The sequence below is a fragment of the Gekko japonicus genome, unplaced genomic scaffold (assembly GCF_001447785.1).
Source record: "Gekko japonicus isolate JY-2015 unplaced genomic scaffold, Gekko_japonicus_V1.1 scaffold134, whole genome shotgun sequence".
NCBI lineage: Eukaryota > Metazoa > Chordata > Lepidosauria > Squamata > Gekkonidae > Gekko > Gekko japonicus.
In genome coordinates this window covers 284,031-303,538 of record NW_015172007.1, presented here as the reverse complement: position 1 = coordinate 303,538, position 19,508 = coordinate 284,031, and the positions used below count along the sequence as shown (strand labels likewise).

General features: G+C 43.0%; 1 protein-coding gene across 1 annotated transcript in view; it reads right to left on the bottom strand.

Annotated features, from left to right (window-relative positions):
- Window positions 1-19,508, bottom strand: part of TGFBR3 (transforming growth factor beta receptor III) — a 180,578-nt gene that overhangs the window by 78,264 nt on the left and 82,806 nt on the right. Inside the window, exon 3 of the mRNA XM_015420182.1 lies at window positions 18,298-18,435. Within this exon, the coding sequence (XP_015275668.1) occupies window positions 18,298-18,435 (138 nt within the window). The remainder of the gene's footprint in view (window positions 1-18,297; window positions 18,436-19,508) is intronic.

Genomic DNA, 19,508 nt, shown 5'->3' with positions numbered 1-19,508 from the left:
CTCAGGACTGAGGTAAGGGTAAAATGGAGAACAGGAGAATGCTGCCTTGGGTCCCCGTTGGGCAGAAAGGCAGGGCACAAATGAATTAAATAAATAGAATAAACCAGCTCATTCAAGTCCGGTAATGAGATGGCTGAGGACCGATAAACTGAAGTGCAGTCCCAATGAGACTGAGGTGCTTTTGGTCAAGGGCAAAGCTTCCAGAGGACTAAGCAGCACGCCTGTCTGGGAGGGGGTTATTACACTCCCCCTGCAGAAACAGGTGCTGCTGGAGAAATAATGTCCTGTCCCTTTAACAGAGGCTTCATGGCATGTTTCTTACCAGGTGATGTTGCTTACCTCCCTGCCATGAAAAGCATCAGCTGCCCATTTCCACACATTAAGCCTCTGTTAAATGCACAGGAGGTTCTTCTTCAAGTCTGTTGACAACCCTACAGACTGGCTGGAGACTCAAGTCTCCTCTGGCACATGGCCCCTTTCATTGGTTTCACTGATCTGCTACTCCGCAGCCCTTCCTGAAAAAAGCATGATCTGGTCACAGACCCAGGATAGATTACTGTAATTTTCTTTATTTGGAGCAGCCTTTGAAAGATGCTAGTTGTTATCTGAGGAGGAGGAAAAGAAGATTTATACCCTGTCCTTCACTCCATAGGCATAATCTTCATGGGGGCGGCAGGGCGCCCCCCTCCCGAAAGTTTCAGGAAGGTGCTCAGCCTCCCCCAGGGGCAACTGGTTCCAGCCACCCTTGCTCCTAGCACAGCAATGCCTCTGACCCAGCCCCAGCCCCCCCCGGGAAATTGGAAAGTCTACGCCCCTGACTCGGACTTAGGCAGCTTCATATCCTCACAGACAACAGAGGAAAAGGATGCACTCAGCAGAGCGAAAGAGTGACACAACTTCCTTCCAGCGTGACGGAGTCTGCAGAAGGATGGGAGTCCTCGCACTTCATCACGTTTGAATGTCATGTAATTATACCTCACCAGGTACTTCCTGAATTCTATGGCTCTTTAACTCCGCAGTTTTCTTCATAACATTATAACATAAATATCTGCCTCGTACCAGTGCATGCATATGATGAAAGGCATTCCTAGTCCATGAAAGCCCATGTCAGAATACTGTCTTTTCCATGGTTAGCTACCCTTTGTCTAAAATGGAACAGAGGAAATCTGCCTGTATTGTTTTGGGGCTCTTGCTACTCTTAATTTTCGTTATCCTCAGATTTAAACAGATTTGCATAAGCAAATATTTGTCTCAACAAATTATGGGATTGTAATCAACTGTGCTTCTTGGCTGGTGCACAGAGTTTAGCAAGGTCCTGCATGGTCTTTAAAACTACTCTTAAAAGGTATGCATATTATTTGTCTGAAGACAACTGACTGCCTAACAACCCCTCTGCCAAGACACACGGTTATGAAAATGTCATTGCCAATCATTCTGACAATCTCCGCAGAAGCACCATCTGTCATCACTTATGCTTCATATTTATAAATGTGCACATGAGGCACTTAACAAATGTAACCATGCACTAGCCATCACAATGATATGTCAGTCTTTAGGCATGGGCACCTCAATATAAGGGTCTTCTCTGATGCATTCTCTAGACTTTAACTGTTGTAGTTCTCTTAGTCTTCTTTAACCGTTGTGAAAAACCACAAGGCACAATTACAACCCTTTGCTGACAAGATAAATTCTCTAAATCAAAGAATTCCTGTCTTTAAAAAAAATCCACTTAGAAAAAAAGAATCCCTTGTCTGACCTATACCAACTAACACAGGCACACGCACGTCCTTCAACCCCTTGTGCTTCTTTCTTTGTTCTTCCTAACTTCAGGGCCTATTAAGTGGGCCCTTCGTTTTTTACAGCTGCATTTTTGCTGAGTTACAATTCACACATCCAGCATGGAATCTATTAGGACCAGGCTAGAGGCCTGAGTGATCACTCCCAAGATCACTTCATTACATACCCAAATCTGCATACATACCTGCATGTACAGTGTTATGCAACCCTTGTTCAACAGATTTGCGATGGGACAGTAAGTACAAAGTAAGCTTCAAATTGCGAGTTTTCACATGACATGCAGAATTGTTAGCTTACCACCTTAGGAATCTACATCAAGAACTCCACAATAGTTTGACATAGATCTTTTTTGGCCTGTGACATTTTGGACATTTGTCCTATGCTCACAGGTGATGAAGTCTTTTTATAGTCATTCATTCAGGCATTGTATTTAGATTTCAAACTGTCTGAAAGAATGGAGGTCACTTAGCCTTCTGTATGCCTGTGGTTCTTCCAAGTATTGGCTAGCCTATTGCCTAAGTACTGTTAGCCTATTGATCTCTATTGGCTTTTCCAAGTCCTGCACTCAAATTCAGAACAGCAGCTGCTACTACTATCCCAAGTACATATTTGTACCTAGCCCTGAACTTACAAAAGTACATTAGGGATGCCAGTTTTCCCCAGGGGCAGGGCTTTCATTTTCCACTGTTGCTCCTGCAACCAGCAGGAGAAAAATAATCTGAAAAACTCACTGCTGGGCAACAGCATGACATCACTTCTGGGGAAACCCTAGAAGTGATGTCCATCTGTTCTAGGAATCACTGGAAACTATGGCTTGATCACAGAGTTTCTGGTGATGGTTTCCCCACAGAGTTTCTGTGATTGCTAGAGGAGTGAGCCGTCATTTATAGGTTTCCCCATGTTGTCCTCTGATGGCACCCCCATGTCTCTACCCCCCCCAACTCCCACTGGTTGCCAGGTCATGCCTAGAAACCCTATTTAACATGCTGACCCCGCCACAAGTGTATCTCCTTTCCTGCCACCTGGCTCTTCCTTGTTTTTTTCTATCATTCACTCTGCCATTAGTGAACATCTAAAAATACAGGCATCAAGGCAGAAGGAAGGAAAAGTCTGATGCAGCAAACCTGCCTGCTATTAAAACTAGCCAAAAGCCTCAAAGATCAGTTCTGGCCACAGCATCTGCTGTTTCTCCCCCCACCCCACCCCCATTCTGTGGCACCTATTTAGGTAAGAAGGGCAACAGACATTATGAATATGCCCCCACACAAAATTCGTTTTATAATCTGTGCCAAATACCTGCAAGCACCTTCTCTCCAACTGTGATGTATTAATAAAAGCATAATAGAAGACATGGAAAAGGACTAAAAGCAATTTAACATCTACTACCCCACCAGCATCAATGGATTTCATACGTATGAAGTTGGGGGCAATATGCACAATATTGTGCCTTCTGTTGCCAGATGTCTCCTTCATTACAGCTGAAGCATTTAACAGCTCTGTTGACTGGGGAATTCTTTCTCTTGTCTCTTATCTTGGTGTTGCCAGTATTTGACAAGCCACTCTCCCCATCTGTTGCTTATGCAGCTACAAGTCCACTTGTCACAGCAGAAGGGAGGGTTTAAAAACATGCATAGAGAGAAAAGTTGAGTCTTCCTAATTAAGCTGTACCTTTGTAATCCTGTCCTTATATATAAATGTGTTTTCGCATGGCAACAGTCTATGCTTGCCAAAATCCGTTGGCTGCCTGAACTGCTCAGGTGAGCCTGAGTCCCGCCCACAGAGCCAGCTCCCACCAAAACTCCAATCCGAACAACTGAGCAGCCATTTGCCTAACCAGCCTTCTTCAGCCGTCACGAGAAGACCAGCGGAGGAGCAGCCGCGGCCGTTTGCCTGCCAATTATTCTTCAGCCCTCGGGAGAGCCTTGCAGATTGCTGTGGTTCTTTGTTTAAAATGTTCTCCCATCAGGTTTAATTGAGCTGTAGTTCCAGAGAGGGGCCTGCAGGGGTATCACTCACTGGGTTGAATGGGGCTTCCTCATCTGCTGGCCTACAGTTCCCAGCTGCCCCAAGTGTGTTGTGCTCTGACCACATAGTCTCCCCCACTCTGCACAATACCAAAGGGTGGGGGGTAGCCCAGGGAAGCAAGGAAAGACCAGACCCTTGGGTTGCCAACTTTCCAGGGATCCCCCAAAGATTGAGGATTCCATCTCCAAATAGGGAGATTCTGCCAGCGGGGTCTCGCTGTCCCTCTAAAAAGGCAGTGACGATTCCAAGAGTGGTGGCAGCGAACATAAGGAGTGAGATACGGCCACGGGACAAGGGTGGGAGGAAAACAGCTGAGTTGTAAACTGGAGCCCATTTCGCCATGGTAGGCAACCAAGTTTGGTTCAGACAAAGCAAGGAAACCCTTTGCAGGCCTTTGTGAGGAACTCATTTGGGCCAGTCCTGACAAGGGTTGCCAGATCCAGGTAGGGATATTCCTGGAGATTTTCTGGTAGAGTCCATGGAAGCCAGGCTTTGGGGAGGGGAGAGGCCTCAGTTGAACAGAATGCCATAAAGCCCACCTTCCAAAGCAGTTATTTTCTCCGGGGGGGGGGAGAGATCTGTTGTCTGGAGTTCAGTTGTGATACCTGGTGATCTTCAGGCTCCACCTGGAGATTGGCTGCCCTAGGCGTAGCAGTTAGTGCTTCAGAGCAGGGTCTGCTAGATCCAGGTTCTTGCTGTAGAAGCTGAGTTGGTGATTTTGGACCAGTCACAGACTTTCAGCCTTACCTACCTCACAGGGTTGTTGTGCAAGTCAAAAGGGGGAAAGGAGAATGATGTAAGCTGCTTTGGTCCCCATTGCAGAGAAAGACTACTTTTCCTCCTGGGAAACTATTGTTGCCAATCTCCAGGTGAGGGCCGGATATCACTCAGAATTACAACTGCTCTCCAGATGGCAGAGATCAGTTCCCCTGGAGAAAACGGTGGACTCTGTGGCAGTCAGGGCTTCAGAGGCTGCAGGGTGTGTGTGTGAGGAAATGGAAAAGCTGAAAAGTGAGGGGGAAATGAAGGTAGGTTGATGATTGACTGGGAAGGAGATAGGGTTGCCAACTCCAGGTGGGAAACTCCTAGAGATTTGAGGGATAGAACCTGGAGAGGGTGAGGTTTGAGGAGTGGTGGGACCTCAGACAGGTACAATGCCATAGACTCCACCCTCCAAGCCAGCCATTCCCTCTTGGGTAACAATTGTTGCCAATCTCCAGGTGAGGGGTCTTTTTCAGGTAGCAGAGATCAGTTCCTCTGCAGAAAATGGTGGACTCTGTGTCATTATACCCTGCTGAGGTCGCCACAACACATTGACGCTGGGTGCCCAAGGCCTTGGCACTCTCCCAGAGCCTCTTTCTAGCGTTCGTTGTATTTATTTCTACAACGGGCCTTATTCCTAGTGAAAATAGGTCTAATTTTTTTTCTATTTTCTTAATTTTTATTTGCCTGAGATTTTCTCCCCATCTAGCTGGTGATTTTCAAAATCCTTTTCCTAAGTCAGGAAAATGACTTTTCCTAAGTCCTCACTCTCTGAGGAAGGAGGAGGCCAAGGATAACAGCACCCCTCTTCCCTTTCTTTGCTCTCAGGCTAGACAAGGGTCTTGGATGACAACCTGGTATACAACCCTGACCTCAGCCTCACCAAAGCACATTTTAAAATAATGGACTTTTAAAACTTAGATACGGGAAATCCACACACTCCAAGGGGCATTTCTGGCTAAAACTGCCCCTAGAAATAGATTGTGTGGGAGAGGAGAGAATGTCCTTGCCTCTATTATTATTTATATTTAATTTTAAAAAATATTTCTTACCAGAAATTGTTCCAAAAGCTTTGCAGACTTACGTTAAATTTGACCTTGCAACATTGCCAAGGTCCTTTTGAGCTTGAATTATCTGATAAGCAAGAGCCAGATGAGAACGTTAAACAGCCGACTTTAAGTCAGGTCTCAAACACTGCAAAGGAATAGTTACAAATCCAAAATGGGCCCTTTTCCCTTCCATTTTTCCATCTGTTTGTATTATTGCCACATCATTATTACATTTAATAAAACAAACATGTCAATCTAGTGTCTTTTGCAGAGCAAAAAAAGAAAAAAGATCACCAAAGTGGAGCAACTATTTGTGCAAAGAGGAAAATTACAGAAATGTTAGGAAGACAGTAAGCCTGAGTATTCATGAATGCTTGATTTATTTCCAGGTCCAAGCAGTACTGTGTCATATGACCATATGCAAGATGTTACACTGAGGCAGTGGCTGTGAGGACTAAGTATACAGGTTGTACCATAAATGGAAGAGTCTACCCACATCTCTCTCACTAGAGATAATCATTTATCAGGTAATTTAGCTCTCACATCTACGGGCACGTCTTTCTAAACTGGTTATCTGTATTCTCCTGCCAAGAGTAATAAGAATTTTAGCACGTGTTATGATATGCAAGATATGTGACAAAGATATGTGGTAGATTTTTGAGGAAGTAAGTGTTTGGGGAAGGGAATTAAGATTGACATTCAGTCCTTCCTTAGCAATTTACTGATCCTGGAATAAAGAACGATAGTTTCTCTGTGTCGCTGTTCTACAGGGACTATCTAGAATTTGAAAGGCATGCTACTGCAAAAATTCCAGTACACTGCAATAGACGTATGCAAATATCTGTGCTAAATCACATTTTAAATTATATATTTCTAACATGATGGGTTGCCAACTCTGTGTTGGAAAATTCCTGGAGATTTGTGGGTGAAGCTTAGAGACGGTAGGGTTTGGCAAGAACAGGGATCTTAGCAGGGTAAAATGAACCAAAGTTCATCCTCCAAAGCAGCCATTTTCTCTGATCTCTATAGTAGGGTTCAGTGTTCCCTCTAAACTGAGTTAGCGTGAGCTAGCTCAGTTTTTTAGCCTCCAGCTCACACATTTTTGCCTTAGCTCAGGAAGGATGGCTCCAGAGCAAACTAATTGATGCAGTAGCCAAATTGCTTGCTCACAACTTTAATGCCAGCAGCCCACAAAGTAGAATTTTTGCTCACAAGGCTCCACAGCTTAGAGGGAGCACTGGTAGGGTTGCCATATAACTACTGGCAGCAGGAAATCTCCTGCCCCCAGTGGGCCTTGCTCACCAGCACTCCAACAGCCAGTGGGAGCAAACAAATTTTAAAAACCATTGTAGGAAATGGTGTAATGTCACTTCCAGGAAAACCCTGAAATGACATAATGTCTCCCTAAAAATCTATTGTTTTACCATAGATTTCCCAGCCATTCCTAGATAGGACTGATATCCTTTGTAAGGGGGACCTGGAAGCAATGTCTGTAAGGATTGACGATTTCCATGATTTCTATAGATGTGTGATGTCACTTTTGGGTTTTCCTAGAAGTAACATCATGCCATTGCCAATGTCTGCCCTGTGTATCCCGGCCCTATTTGGTCTCCCACTGGTTGATAGGCACTACCTGGCAAATCTACTATATAGCCTAGAGACAGCTGTAATTCTAGGAAGTCTCCAGGCAGATTGGTAGGTTCAAAGTGCTTAACTCCAGAATTAATTTTCCAGCAAGAAGACTTCCATTCTCTAGTTCTGCCCCTTTATTCTAAGCTGCTTAAATAAATCCAAGTGCAAAATAAAGCCCACTTAGAAAAGCTAATATAAACAACACTTTGCATTTTGAATTTACCTGCATGGCAAATGTCCAAAGTGAGACAAAAAAGTGATCTTTTTAAAGAACACTAGAAAATTTAATTTTAAACAATCTCAAAGTACATGGGGAATGAAAAGTAAAGTAGGGAAAAAATTAGCTGTCAAATGTAGAATCATAATAGGAAAGGTGAGTATTTTCTGGTTTTGAATTTTTAAAAATCCCATTAAAGTAGCATATATCCAACATTTTCAGAATTGTATCCTACATCTCTTCTTTTACTTCCAATCCTATAAGGTCACTATTTATTTGAATTTTATCACTAGCTATACATTTCCTACCCTACCCTCTTAGTTCGGTGCTCAGTTCACATCTGGGTTGATTTAACAAGTGATTGGAAATGTAGCCTCCTGATTTCCCGTTAAATACTAGGCACAGGAAAAGAAATAGCACTTGTTTTTCAGTAAGCTTTGACAGTCATCCAAAACTCAGTGCAAACCAAAGAGCTGCCTGGGGTTTGGTGGCAGAGGCCCAACATTTTTGAAACATAGTCTTGGGGGAAGGGAGCAAGCCAGGCTTTTTGGCAGAAAGAAATGACACCAGTTTATATTTCTACAAATGCATACAGGGCTTTTAATTATTGGCCTTTATATTTGCAGCCCTTTGTTGGTGTTGCTTTTATACCATTAAACAGAGCAGCAATCGCTGTAAAGCCCACGGGACAGCTTCCCCAGACAGTTTGCCCTACATAGTCTACTGCAGCATTTTCAGGGTCCTCATCCTGAAATCAATCTCTCTCTCTCTCTCTCTCTCTCTCTCTCTCTCTCTCTCACACACACACACACACACACACACACACACACACACACTCAGTGTTTATAAGCAAGCAGTTTCAGGAGTAAAGCCAAGTGTTCCAACCTAGAATTCAGCACCTGTTACTAGGTACACAGTGAGTTTTGGTACACACAGCCTGTCTCATTCATTCAATGAAAAACATAGCTCCACATATGTGAAGGGATGTGCTTCTGGGGCTGCAATCTCCACTGAAATCTGTAGTTAATTCCTCTGGGTGGGGAGCAGGGATGTTCAGGCAGAACTGTTCAAAAGAAGATCTAACCCAAACCACAATCTGCTTGGAAATATCAAAAAGGCTCCTAATCCAAACAAAATTATTTCCAATATTTGGAAGTATAGAATCATAAGAGTTGGAAGGGACCTCAAGGGTCATCTAGTCCAACCCCCTGCACAATGCAGGAAATTCACAAATACCTTCCTCCACACCCCCAGTGACCATTGTTCCAGGCCCAGAAGATGACAAAAAAAACTCTCTCCAGGATCCCTGGCCAAACTGGCCTGGACAAAAATTGCTTCCTGAACCCAAAGTGGCAATCAGCATTTCCCTGGGTGTGTAAGAAAGGGCCACAAGAACTAAGCACTGAGGCAACCCTTCTTGTCCTCCCTCTCATGAGATCTGCCTAAGTTCTCAAAATCAGCATTGCTGTCAGATGGTCATCTAGCCTCTGTTTGAAAACCTCCAAAGGAAAGTCCATCACCTTCCAAGGAAGCCTGTTCAACTGAGGAACCGCTCTGTCAGGAAGTTCTTCCTAACGTTTAGCCGAAAACTCCTCTGATTTAATTTCAACCAGTTCTGACCTTCTGGGGCAACAGAAAACAACTCTGCACCATCCTCTATATGCTCTTCAAGTACTTGAAGATGGTTATATCACCTCTCAGTCGTCTCAGTCCAGCTCCTTCAACCTTTCCTCATAGGACATGGTCTCCTCCAGACCCCTCACCATCTTTGTTGCCTTCCTCTGGAAACATTCCAGCTTGTCTATATCCTTCTTAAATTGTGGTGCCCAGAACTGAACACCATACTTCAAGTGAGGTCTAACCAGAGCAGAGTAAAGTGAAGCATGCTGAAGGTCTTGACAGTTGTTCTGATGCCTTCCCTGTCCTGGTTTCCTGGGAGGCAGCATGAGGGAGAACCTAATTCAGCATCAGCAAATATATGCATACTCAGACATCATCCAACTAGAACTGATCAGGCTCATTCCAGTTGGCGCTTTTTTGTGTGTGCGCTCAGAAGTACCAGCTGACAAGGCTCTCTGGTTTTACATAACAAGGGGTCCTGGTTGCCTGTATTACTCTATTATTTGGGGTTGCATGTGTGCAAGGCTAGGAAGGTAGGGGAAATGCTTCACTTATATCTACATAAGGGACCGGATGCGGGGTAGAAAAACAGCAGTCCACACCCCATCAGGAGTGCTAGCTAAGTTGCAATGATGCCTTGCGGGGGACCAAAGGAAATGCTTCACTCTGATGAACTGGCAGAGAGGCAGAACTGTGGAGGGGGGGGAAGGGTATTGAGACAACCAGGCTCCCTCCCCCCAACAATGGAATGGCCTGGAGACAAACTTATTTAATATATTCCGCACAGAAAGAGGCAGAATCTTAAAGTTCTTCCCCACTCACCACCTACCAAATGTGAAAAAAATATATACACACCAACCCAAATGAGATAGAAGGAAGGATCCCATCACCTCTCTATGAGAAAGCAGTTTGAGGATCTGAGATCTCTCAATCTCTGTACAGTAATTTCACACACAAGCATTAAGCAACTGCATCTTTCCCCCTTATATAAATATTTCCTCCTGTTGCCATTAGCTCTGGTTGGAGAATAAAAGGCAGTCCCTCCCATTCACCCGTAATGAAACCAGGGAGAGATCTATATATATTTAAACAATGACAACAGAGTACATGGGTCAGGGAAGCTTTTTCTTGCCCATTCCACTTCTTACTCTAATGCTTTGCATATTTTCTCCTAGCCTGGCTCCCATATGGGCAGTCAATGAGGAAAATGCTGAAAGAAATGCAGCGCAGCATTCTCCAACAGCCTGGTATCCTCATACATGCAGGGGTAATTTCCTGTGGGAGCGCAGAGGAGCGGAGCTCCGGCAGTAAGGAGCCCAGGGGGTGGTCACATGCAACAAGCCCCGCCCCCTGCTCCCAGCAGCCCTCAGTCGGGCCACGAGGAGCAAGAAGCAGCCAGGTAAGTTGCAGAGTGCCCCCCCCGGCCCGCCTTCAGGTACAAGCTCTCTCTCCTCTGCCAGGACACATCTGCACGTCCCCCCCCAATAGCTAGCAGTCCAAAACAGTCCAGTGGAGCCTGAGCAGTGGGTGTTGCCTTCTGACACACTTCTGGTGATGTCAGGGGGTGTGGCATATGCAAATAAGTTATGCTAATGAGCTCCTGCACCTCTTTTTCTATGAAATGACCCCTGCATACATGTACTCCCTTTTTACAAACATGCACACATGGCTGCTCGAGGGGAACAGTTAGAAATCATATCTTAGTTTATGCTGCTGATGCTTACTGGGCAAGTAAGAATTTGAATGGCCTATAAAGATTGAGGCAATTTCTCCTACTGGAAATTTTTGGAGGACAGCTCCCTTGGGTAAAGAAAGCAGTCCTTGAGAATTTCATCCCAACTGGCTGGGGGAAGGGAGTTACACCTAGAAATGTATTTCCCATGGAAAAACCATCAGATTCATTTCCTAATACAACTAGCTTCTTACTTACTTCCTTACTTCTTAATTACTGTTTTCACAACCAGAGTCATAAACAGCAAACCTTTACCCCACAAAAAGGGAGCCAAAAAGTTACTACAAAAGTTATCATGTAACTTAACAGCTGCCAGAAATTTTGCCACAGGCAAAATAGTATGTTTATCTTTATCTCTGAGTAATCAAGATAATTTAGCTTCTGAAGAGAAAGTCCTGATTAAATAGCAGAGAGATCAATTCAGACCTTAGATATGAAAATTTGGGGCACTCAAAAATATGATCCACAGAATCAATTCTGTTGTTGCCACAATTACAGAGTCTATATGAATATGGAATTCCATTGAATCTTCCTAACATCACTGCTGAAAGTAGGGCATTCAGGTGTGCAAGCATGAATGCTCTTCTAGACTTAGGAAGAGTTAGCACAGACAGACAGTTTGGCATTTTTGTTGGAGAATGCCTACTGAGAAAGATGAACACACACTGTGGGCTCTAATCAATATACTCTCATAATCAAAGTCACTCAGATATCTTCTAATGATCTGGGTCAATTTTTGTCTACTCATTGTTTCTGTCACATCATGGGTAATGCCCAAACGTAATAACTTATGATCCAGGTAACAGAAGAAGGGGACTGCAAAGGATGAGATGGTTAGACAGTGTTATCGATGCAACAAAAGTGAAATTAAACAAGCTCCAGAGGACGGTGGAAGACAGGAGGGCCTGGCATGATGTGGTCCATGGGGTCGCAAAGAGTTGGACTGTGCGACTGAACAAACAACAAAATCTGTCCCGATCACTTGTGTGATGGCAAAATTTGACTAATCCAAGGGGGCTTGTTCTGAATTTGATTTTAGGATCCTAATTTTCAGATTAAATGCTCTGCCCCAGGCCTTTGCTTCAAAGGACATCTCCCCAACTTTGGCTCTCGGAGCTATTTCAGACACACATTGAGGTATTCCCAAACTATTATATAAGAATCTTGATAGTGGTTTATCAATGTTGTCTGTTATTGGTCTGATCCCAACCCTGGCAGCATGTAACATCTGCCCAGTGTCTTTAGCATTAAATACTTTAACTGCTGCAGGAACATATTAGCCAACAGAGGAGTAATAAAATCTTGAAATGGCCTTTCCAATACTCATAGCAACTCTTACAACAGAATTCAAGTGCATCTTCCAAGAAAGGCTTTCTTGAAAAATAACTCCTAGATATTTGAAATGTTTCACTTGCTCCATGGATTGACATGCTACTTGTACTTCTTTATCCTTTGTTTTTTACTGAAAAGAAGAACCTTTGACTTAGTAACATTAATAGTTATGCCCTCGCTGGAACAATACTCCCAAAAGGAAGCAATATGCTTACATAGGCTGACCACAGATCTTGACAGAAGAGTGGTATTGTCCACATATAAAAGATAGGGTAATTTAACATGAGCCAGGCAAGGTGAGTAAAATTCTTCTCCAGAAATATGAAAACTTAAATCATTGACATATAAATTAAATCACAACAGCGCAAGGATATATCCTTGCTTGACTCCCTTACTCAATGGAATAGCCCTGGTCAGTTCACCAGATGGACCACATCTCACCTGAGCAGTAGGCTGATCATATAGTTGTTGGATCAGAAAAAGGAGATGGTTATCAATAGATGATGTATTCAATTTGTCCCATAACCTTTGCCTAGGCACTCAGTCAGCTACTCTGAGATCCATAAAGGAAACAGCTAACATACAATCTTTTGATACACTACAATAAATTGAAGAGTATGGCAGTGGTCAACTGCACTGACTCCTCTACGGAATCACAACTAGCTTAAATTCCAAAATTCAAGAATCTCACCACTGAAGAATCTTAAGAAACTCAGCTTTCTTCTTTTCTTGTACACTCGGAGTGGGAAGCACTAATCACGCCTACAGCAAATAACTGGCTTTGCTACAGAACTATTGAAACAGTAATAAGTCACTAACCCCACTGATGATCTGTGACCACAAAGTAAAAGTATCTAAGGAAATTTCATTGTAGTTTCCATAACAAACCCCCTCATTCCAGCAGGAAAAATATTGAGCCATGGAAGTCAAAGGGCTGATGCTTGAAGCAAAAGTTTCCACCAGCTGAGTAACACCTGCAAAGGCCACCTCTTTGACACAAGAATAAAACATAAAAACCATGGCTTCCTGCCAATACCTTTGTGTGGAAACTTGTTTGAAGCAGGGGGAGAAAAAAGGAGGGGTAGAATTAGGAACGGTGGCTGGGATTTCCCTTTGCCTCCAAGACTGCTATAGTTTAGATTTATGCAAAAGACTATGCTAAAGCTTTGACATACAGTATTCAAAACCTGAAAAGAAAATCTATTTTTTTCCTTTAACTCAGTCTGATTTTTCTTAATTTTAACTTTTCCCCCTACAGTATCTCCAGGCTTCAGAATTTGTGGTGAATCAACTGCCTTTGCATAACAAATCAGATATTTCAAACTACTGAGAAGATACAAATGTGGTTTCGTTCTTGGCATGAATTTTCTGCTAACTCCACATAGTATGTTTTGTTTATTTAGTGCTTTTGTATTCAGCCTTTCAGCCAAAAAGGCCAACGTAACTAACAATAAGATCAAAAACGTACACTTAAAAATAAAATATTTACCAGTAAAAACATCAAGTAAAGTAAACAACAGAGACCACTAACCAATAATCTCAAAGTGTTAAGTTCTAAATGCAGTGAGAAAAAAGGAGAGAAGGCCTAGGAGGAGATACATGTTAAGTAACATACTATGTTGTGCAAACTAATTTAACTAACTCACTTGTTCTACTATCATTTTTTTTTACTTTCAGCAAGGCTTGAACACATAAGTCACTAGAGATCACAAACAATGTACCTTTCTCAGAGATTTACCTCTGCTGTTAAATAAACCCCTTAGTATAGAGATCATAATTCATTTTCTAACAAGATGTTAGGGGCTGTGGTAGGGGAAATCAACCTAATCTACATACCAGCCTTTTCAATGCAAAACTGATTTTTAAATCCCCCTAAATCAGTCTGAATTTGTTCTCTCATGAATCATACTGCTTTTGAAGAGTAGCTGAAAAGGGGTTTTCAATATTTTTGGAGGACACGAGGAGGCCTATAAAGGCCTCCATAGGACATAGACATGTTTTCCTTTTGCATTTTGAAAAGAGAACTGTCCAGTTCTCATTGAGTCACAGCAAGAGAGGGGAGGGTTTGCGGGTCTGAGGGGAAAAGTTTAGGGTAAAATAAGGGTTTGCTAAAGTTTGAGAACTGCTGCTGTCTGAGTCAGATGCTCAACATATTCCAGTCATGGCACTAACTTGTCCGATCGTGCCCTGTGCTCAAGACAGTGCTGAAATGACGACAGTAAACTACAGCAAACCAAAGTTTGCAGCAGTTTGTTGTAATCTCTTGACTTTTTAGTATGTGTAAGAAACAATGCTATCTAATTACTAGCAGTTCCTCTAATTGCAAATGGGAAACTGTGACTGAAATAGATCAGAAGCTGACTAGAAGTGAGCAGACTTGCACTTTCACTGTTTGTGCATATGTAAGTGTGCTTATGTGCGCATGAACTTCAAATGCCACTCTCGGGGTTCAGCATCACATGCTAATTGGGCTGAAATGCATCTGGGGATTTTGTGAAGAACTCCACATACTGTTTAATTCACACACAAGAGGGAAAAGGGGACATTCATGTGCAGCTGCAACCCCAATCAATGCCTGGATTTTGTACACAAAGATACCTATTAGTTCTCTATTCCTGCTTATACCCCCTTCTATTCTAGATTCGGGATAGGTATGATCACAGAGGAAAAAGGGAAATATCTGGGATGTTTCCCTTCCCCCTATAACACAGTGCAGCTAGTCAGCTGAGCTGACCTCCAAGGCTTCCATAGCCCACAGCAGTCTAGTGCCATATAGCAATAGAGTTATAGTACAGACAGCAGAGGTTTGGGGCCAAGTGAGCAGGAAGTTTGACAAGTACAGTGCACAGAAGAGGCTTTTTAATCTCACATTCTGTATGCTATCTGGAGAATGCAACAGGTGGAAGCTAGAGTCCAGGTGTGTGTGCCTCACACTTCACAGAAACCTACAAAGGCTTCTAGGGTTATGTGTTCACAATTATGCCCCATTTGTGTGTGATGGGGTGGAACATGTGGGACGAGCATACTGTTATTTATCCTTGTATCTAACAGTCAAGGGCTGGGCCCTGTGCAAATTTCAAAAATCTGCACAATGGAGTCAGCCACAGCTACAATTTAGGGTTCTGCAACCTTGAATAACAGGTCTTTTTATTTCTCCGTCTTTTTTAAAAGAAGATCTACTTCTGAAAAGTTATTTTCCATTATTACACAACCTGTTAATACTTCTTTTAACCCCCCCTAAAAAGTAGCTTCTTTGCACATGAGCCAAGAACTCTATGACTCGCCTAATTGAATGCTTCCATAGAGACAGACACAATAATTCTGCCTTTAATACGGCATCTGTGACACAAATATTTCTATTTTGGCCACTGAAGTTGCTTGAAGTAAAAAAAAATATCTTTAAATTGGGATCTTACTAAGAAAACATACATTAAGATTCAAAATATTATGAATTTCCTGTGTGGTTTGACACAAGAAGTTTCACCTACAAGCCAAAATATTTTTGGTGGGTTTTTGTGTATGTCTGTGTGCATGTACTTTCATGCCTAGGTCATGGCAACTTCTAAGCCAAAATTATTTTTAGTAAAAGGGCTAAAGTAACAAATTTTCTATTCTGCACATTGAAGGAGCTGTGGCACTACTACTTTACAACTAGGGATGTCAGCCTCCAGGTGGGACCTGGGGATTCCCTGGAATTATACCTCATCTCCAGACTACAGAGATTAGTTCCCCTGGAGAAAATGGGTGTTTTGAAGAGTAGACTCTGTGGCATTGTACCCCACTGAGGTCCCTGTCCTCTCCAGGTTCCACCCCCAAATCTCCAGTTTTCCAACCTAGATGTGGCAACTTGACCCCTCCATACCCTGCCAGTGGCCAAAGGAGACCTGGCAACCCTAAACTGCACATAGATTTTTTGAATTTTCTAGTTAGGAGGAAATATTATTCTATAGATCTGAAAAAATCGGAAAACCTACTGTCCCTCACACTTGCATTAAGCTTCTTTTCTACATATTCTTTAAGACCAAACTTCAGACCAAAATAATACTAGAGTGTATGCAGAGGTGTCACATGGCCATTAAATATGAAAGACAAGCTAGTGTATTGATCAAAATTCTGTAGTTTGTCAGCTGTAGAAATTCCACACACAACGTTAGTCATGTACCTCCATTCAAAGGACATCTTGTAAATGTGAGTTGCCTTGAACAATTCTGCAGAAATGTAAGACAAACAATGGGAGAAAGCCAAAGAGAAACCTTCACAGAAGCACAGGACTGGAAGGAATCAAAAGGCCACCTCAGATTAAATTCTAATGTTTAGTACAACACTTCTGGGCCCTTACCATTTGAGAATGCAGAAGGAGGGGGGGGGGGTCATCTATTTGAATGCTCTCTGAAATCAACAATTTCTAGTACACAAAAAACAGAAGTTGCTTGCGATAAAATTCCTTTTTTCTTTATGGGTAAACTAGATGTTGGGGGAGCATCTGCACAAACATGGGACCTCCTATTTGCATAATAAAACAATACATCCTAATAAGATGGTATATTGTGCTTTTTTAATCATTTTAATTTGGTCTTATGCCTAGGGTTCCTAGGCCACAACTGGCAACCCCTGGGAGCCTTCTGGGGGCAGAGACTGGCATGCCAGCATGCTGACGTCACTTCTGTCAAAAACCAGATGTGATGTTATGGTGTTGGGGGGCACTCTAGGACTTTCAAGAGGTGGTTTTACCATAAAGTTCTTGCAAATCCTGGAGTGTCCTCCGCAACGTTGTGACCTCACTTCTGGTTTTTGACAGAAGTGATGTCAGCACACTGGCACACACCCACATTTTTTACGAACTTCCTCCCACTGGTGTTCCAGATGCCGGTAGGCAATGGAGCGGGGGAGCGGAAGATATCTCACTACCGCCAAAGAAGCCGATAGCTGTCCTTAGGCCTAGTTCACACTTGCAGGAGAGTGAGGTGATAATGGGATAGCAAGATCCCAAAGTGGTAAAATGGGCAGAACCACTCAAAACTCCAGATAGAAAGCTAGCACAGCAGGAAGACAGGCTCCATTCTCTGTTTGCTTGCTGTGCTTGATTTCTATCTGCAAGGAGGTTTTTTTGTTTTTTTATTTTTAATACCGGGGTGGGGGGGTGGAATTCAAAATGCTTTCATGAACTGCAGTCTAAGGTTTCACAGTCCATTCCACCAAATCAGGCCTCTGCCACTTCACTCCCTAGCATGTGTAAACCATCTCCGTATGACAGGATCCCACATACAGCTCTCTTGGCTGATGAGCTGACGTGATAGAAGTTAATGTATGCTACATATGTAAAACAGAAATGAGTAAGATTTCCACACTATGTCTGTTTTTTTACAACTGAGTACAACTAGTAACAGACATTAGATCTGTTCAGTACACTTTAGATTGCCCCCTGAGTTCTAGATGCAACTTGAGAAAAAGGCAACTCATTCTAGACTAGCTGATGTTGTGACCTGTGTCTTATAGAGCAGAGCTAGGCTCAGTGCAGCTCTTCTACAGCCAGCAACAGTGGTGTCTATTTCTGAAATTAGGATGTTAAATAGAGAAGCTTTAAGGATTCATCATGAGACATGATATCATAGCCTAGAAATGCAATCCAAACATCCAGTCTGCTTCGCACTACAAACAGCAAAATTGAAGATCCTGGCAAACTAGGACAATGTGAATTACAAAACAGTAGGTAATAACTGGATCTTTCTGCAGAAGAAGCATTCCCATATCTGAGAAGCATATGTGACTTCATTCTGGGAGTAGTTTTGTCCTTACTTTGAAGAAAGCCTCCAGGCAAAAATAACCATTCTACTGCGCTCAAGAGGTTCAGCTTGAACTGATGAGTGTTTAGGCTACAGACCACACAGCCAGCAAGCTGCAAGTAGCCTTTCCTACTGAGCCTTTGGTATTACCACTATGGAGTCCTCCAGGGCTAGAGACGTCACGGGCCACACACCCTTCTCAAAGTAGGAATTCTTCTCAAGGCAACAGTCACACAACAAGAGCAAATCCATAAAGTCTTTCCCACCGCCCTACCAAATGAATACCATCAATGACATATAGTGCATTTTGAAGTGGCTACAAAGTATCAAGAAACTCTGAATACTTACATAGAAAAACCTTGAAATCCTAGGGGCAAGCCTTTCGGTTTTTACCTTCCACACCAAAGGCACTGGAGAATTCAAAAGAAACACCAACGGCTTTTGGTGAATATGAATGGAAGAAATTGGGTTCAAATGTAAGGTGACCTATGAAACAAAGAAAAAAAACAATGACCTACAGTTAGAACATTCAAAAGTTAATGAATAACATTATTTCACGTGTATACGGGCTTTTAAAGGCTTCAAATCCTGTGCAATTATTATGCCCATTTTTCAGACATATGTGCTGAGCCAATAAGAAAAGAGAGTACCACACTTAAGGCTAGCCACTGAGTTGATTTACTTCATTTATACCCCACTTTGCTTGCCAGTGTGAACCCAAAGTGGCTTACAACATTGTCCCCTTCTCCATGTTATCCTTACAACAACCCTGTGAGGTAGGATACGATGAGCCATTCTGGCTCTCCAAACTCATGACTTGGATGAGATTTGAGTTAGGGAATTGTAAGCTCACAGTTCATACCAGTTGGCCTAGTTCCCAGAACTGACTGAAACATGACACTGGTAGGCAAGAAGTACTTACCAGGAAGATGCTGCGTGGTTCTCCTCTCCTCCACTTTGTTCTCACAACATCCCCATGAGATAAATTGGGAGAAGAGGAAGAAGAAGGAGGAGGAGGAGATTGGATTTATACCCCACCTTTCACTTGGAGGCTCAGAGCAGTTTACTAACTCCTTTCCCTTCCCCTCCCCACAACAGACATCCTGTGAGGTAGGTAGGGCTGAGAGAGCTCTTTCCAGAACTGTTTCTGAGTGAACAGCTCTGACAGAACTATGGCTTGCCCAAGGCCATCCAGTAGCTGCAAGTGGAGGAGTGGGGAATCAAACCCGGTTCTCCCAGATTAGAGTCCACGCACTTAACCACTACACCAAACTGGCTCTTACGGTATTTGTTGTGATAATAAATGGGGTAATTCCATCATGTAATATGCCCTTGGTAGAAGAGTGGGATACAAGCAAACAGAAACTGTCTTAGCAGCAATGGAGGAGATCCAGGTGCAGTCCATACGCTGCCTACTAGATTATCACTTCTCTGTAACAAGCTGCATGCCATCCTGGGGATTTTGATTTTAGCCCCTGTGCTGGACTGAGGAGACTGCAGCTGTGAATGAAGGGGGCAACAAGCTGCAATGTATGAATATGCCTTAGCAACCAGGACTA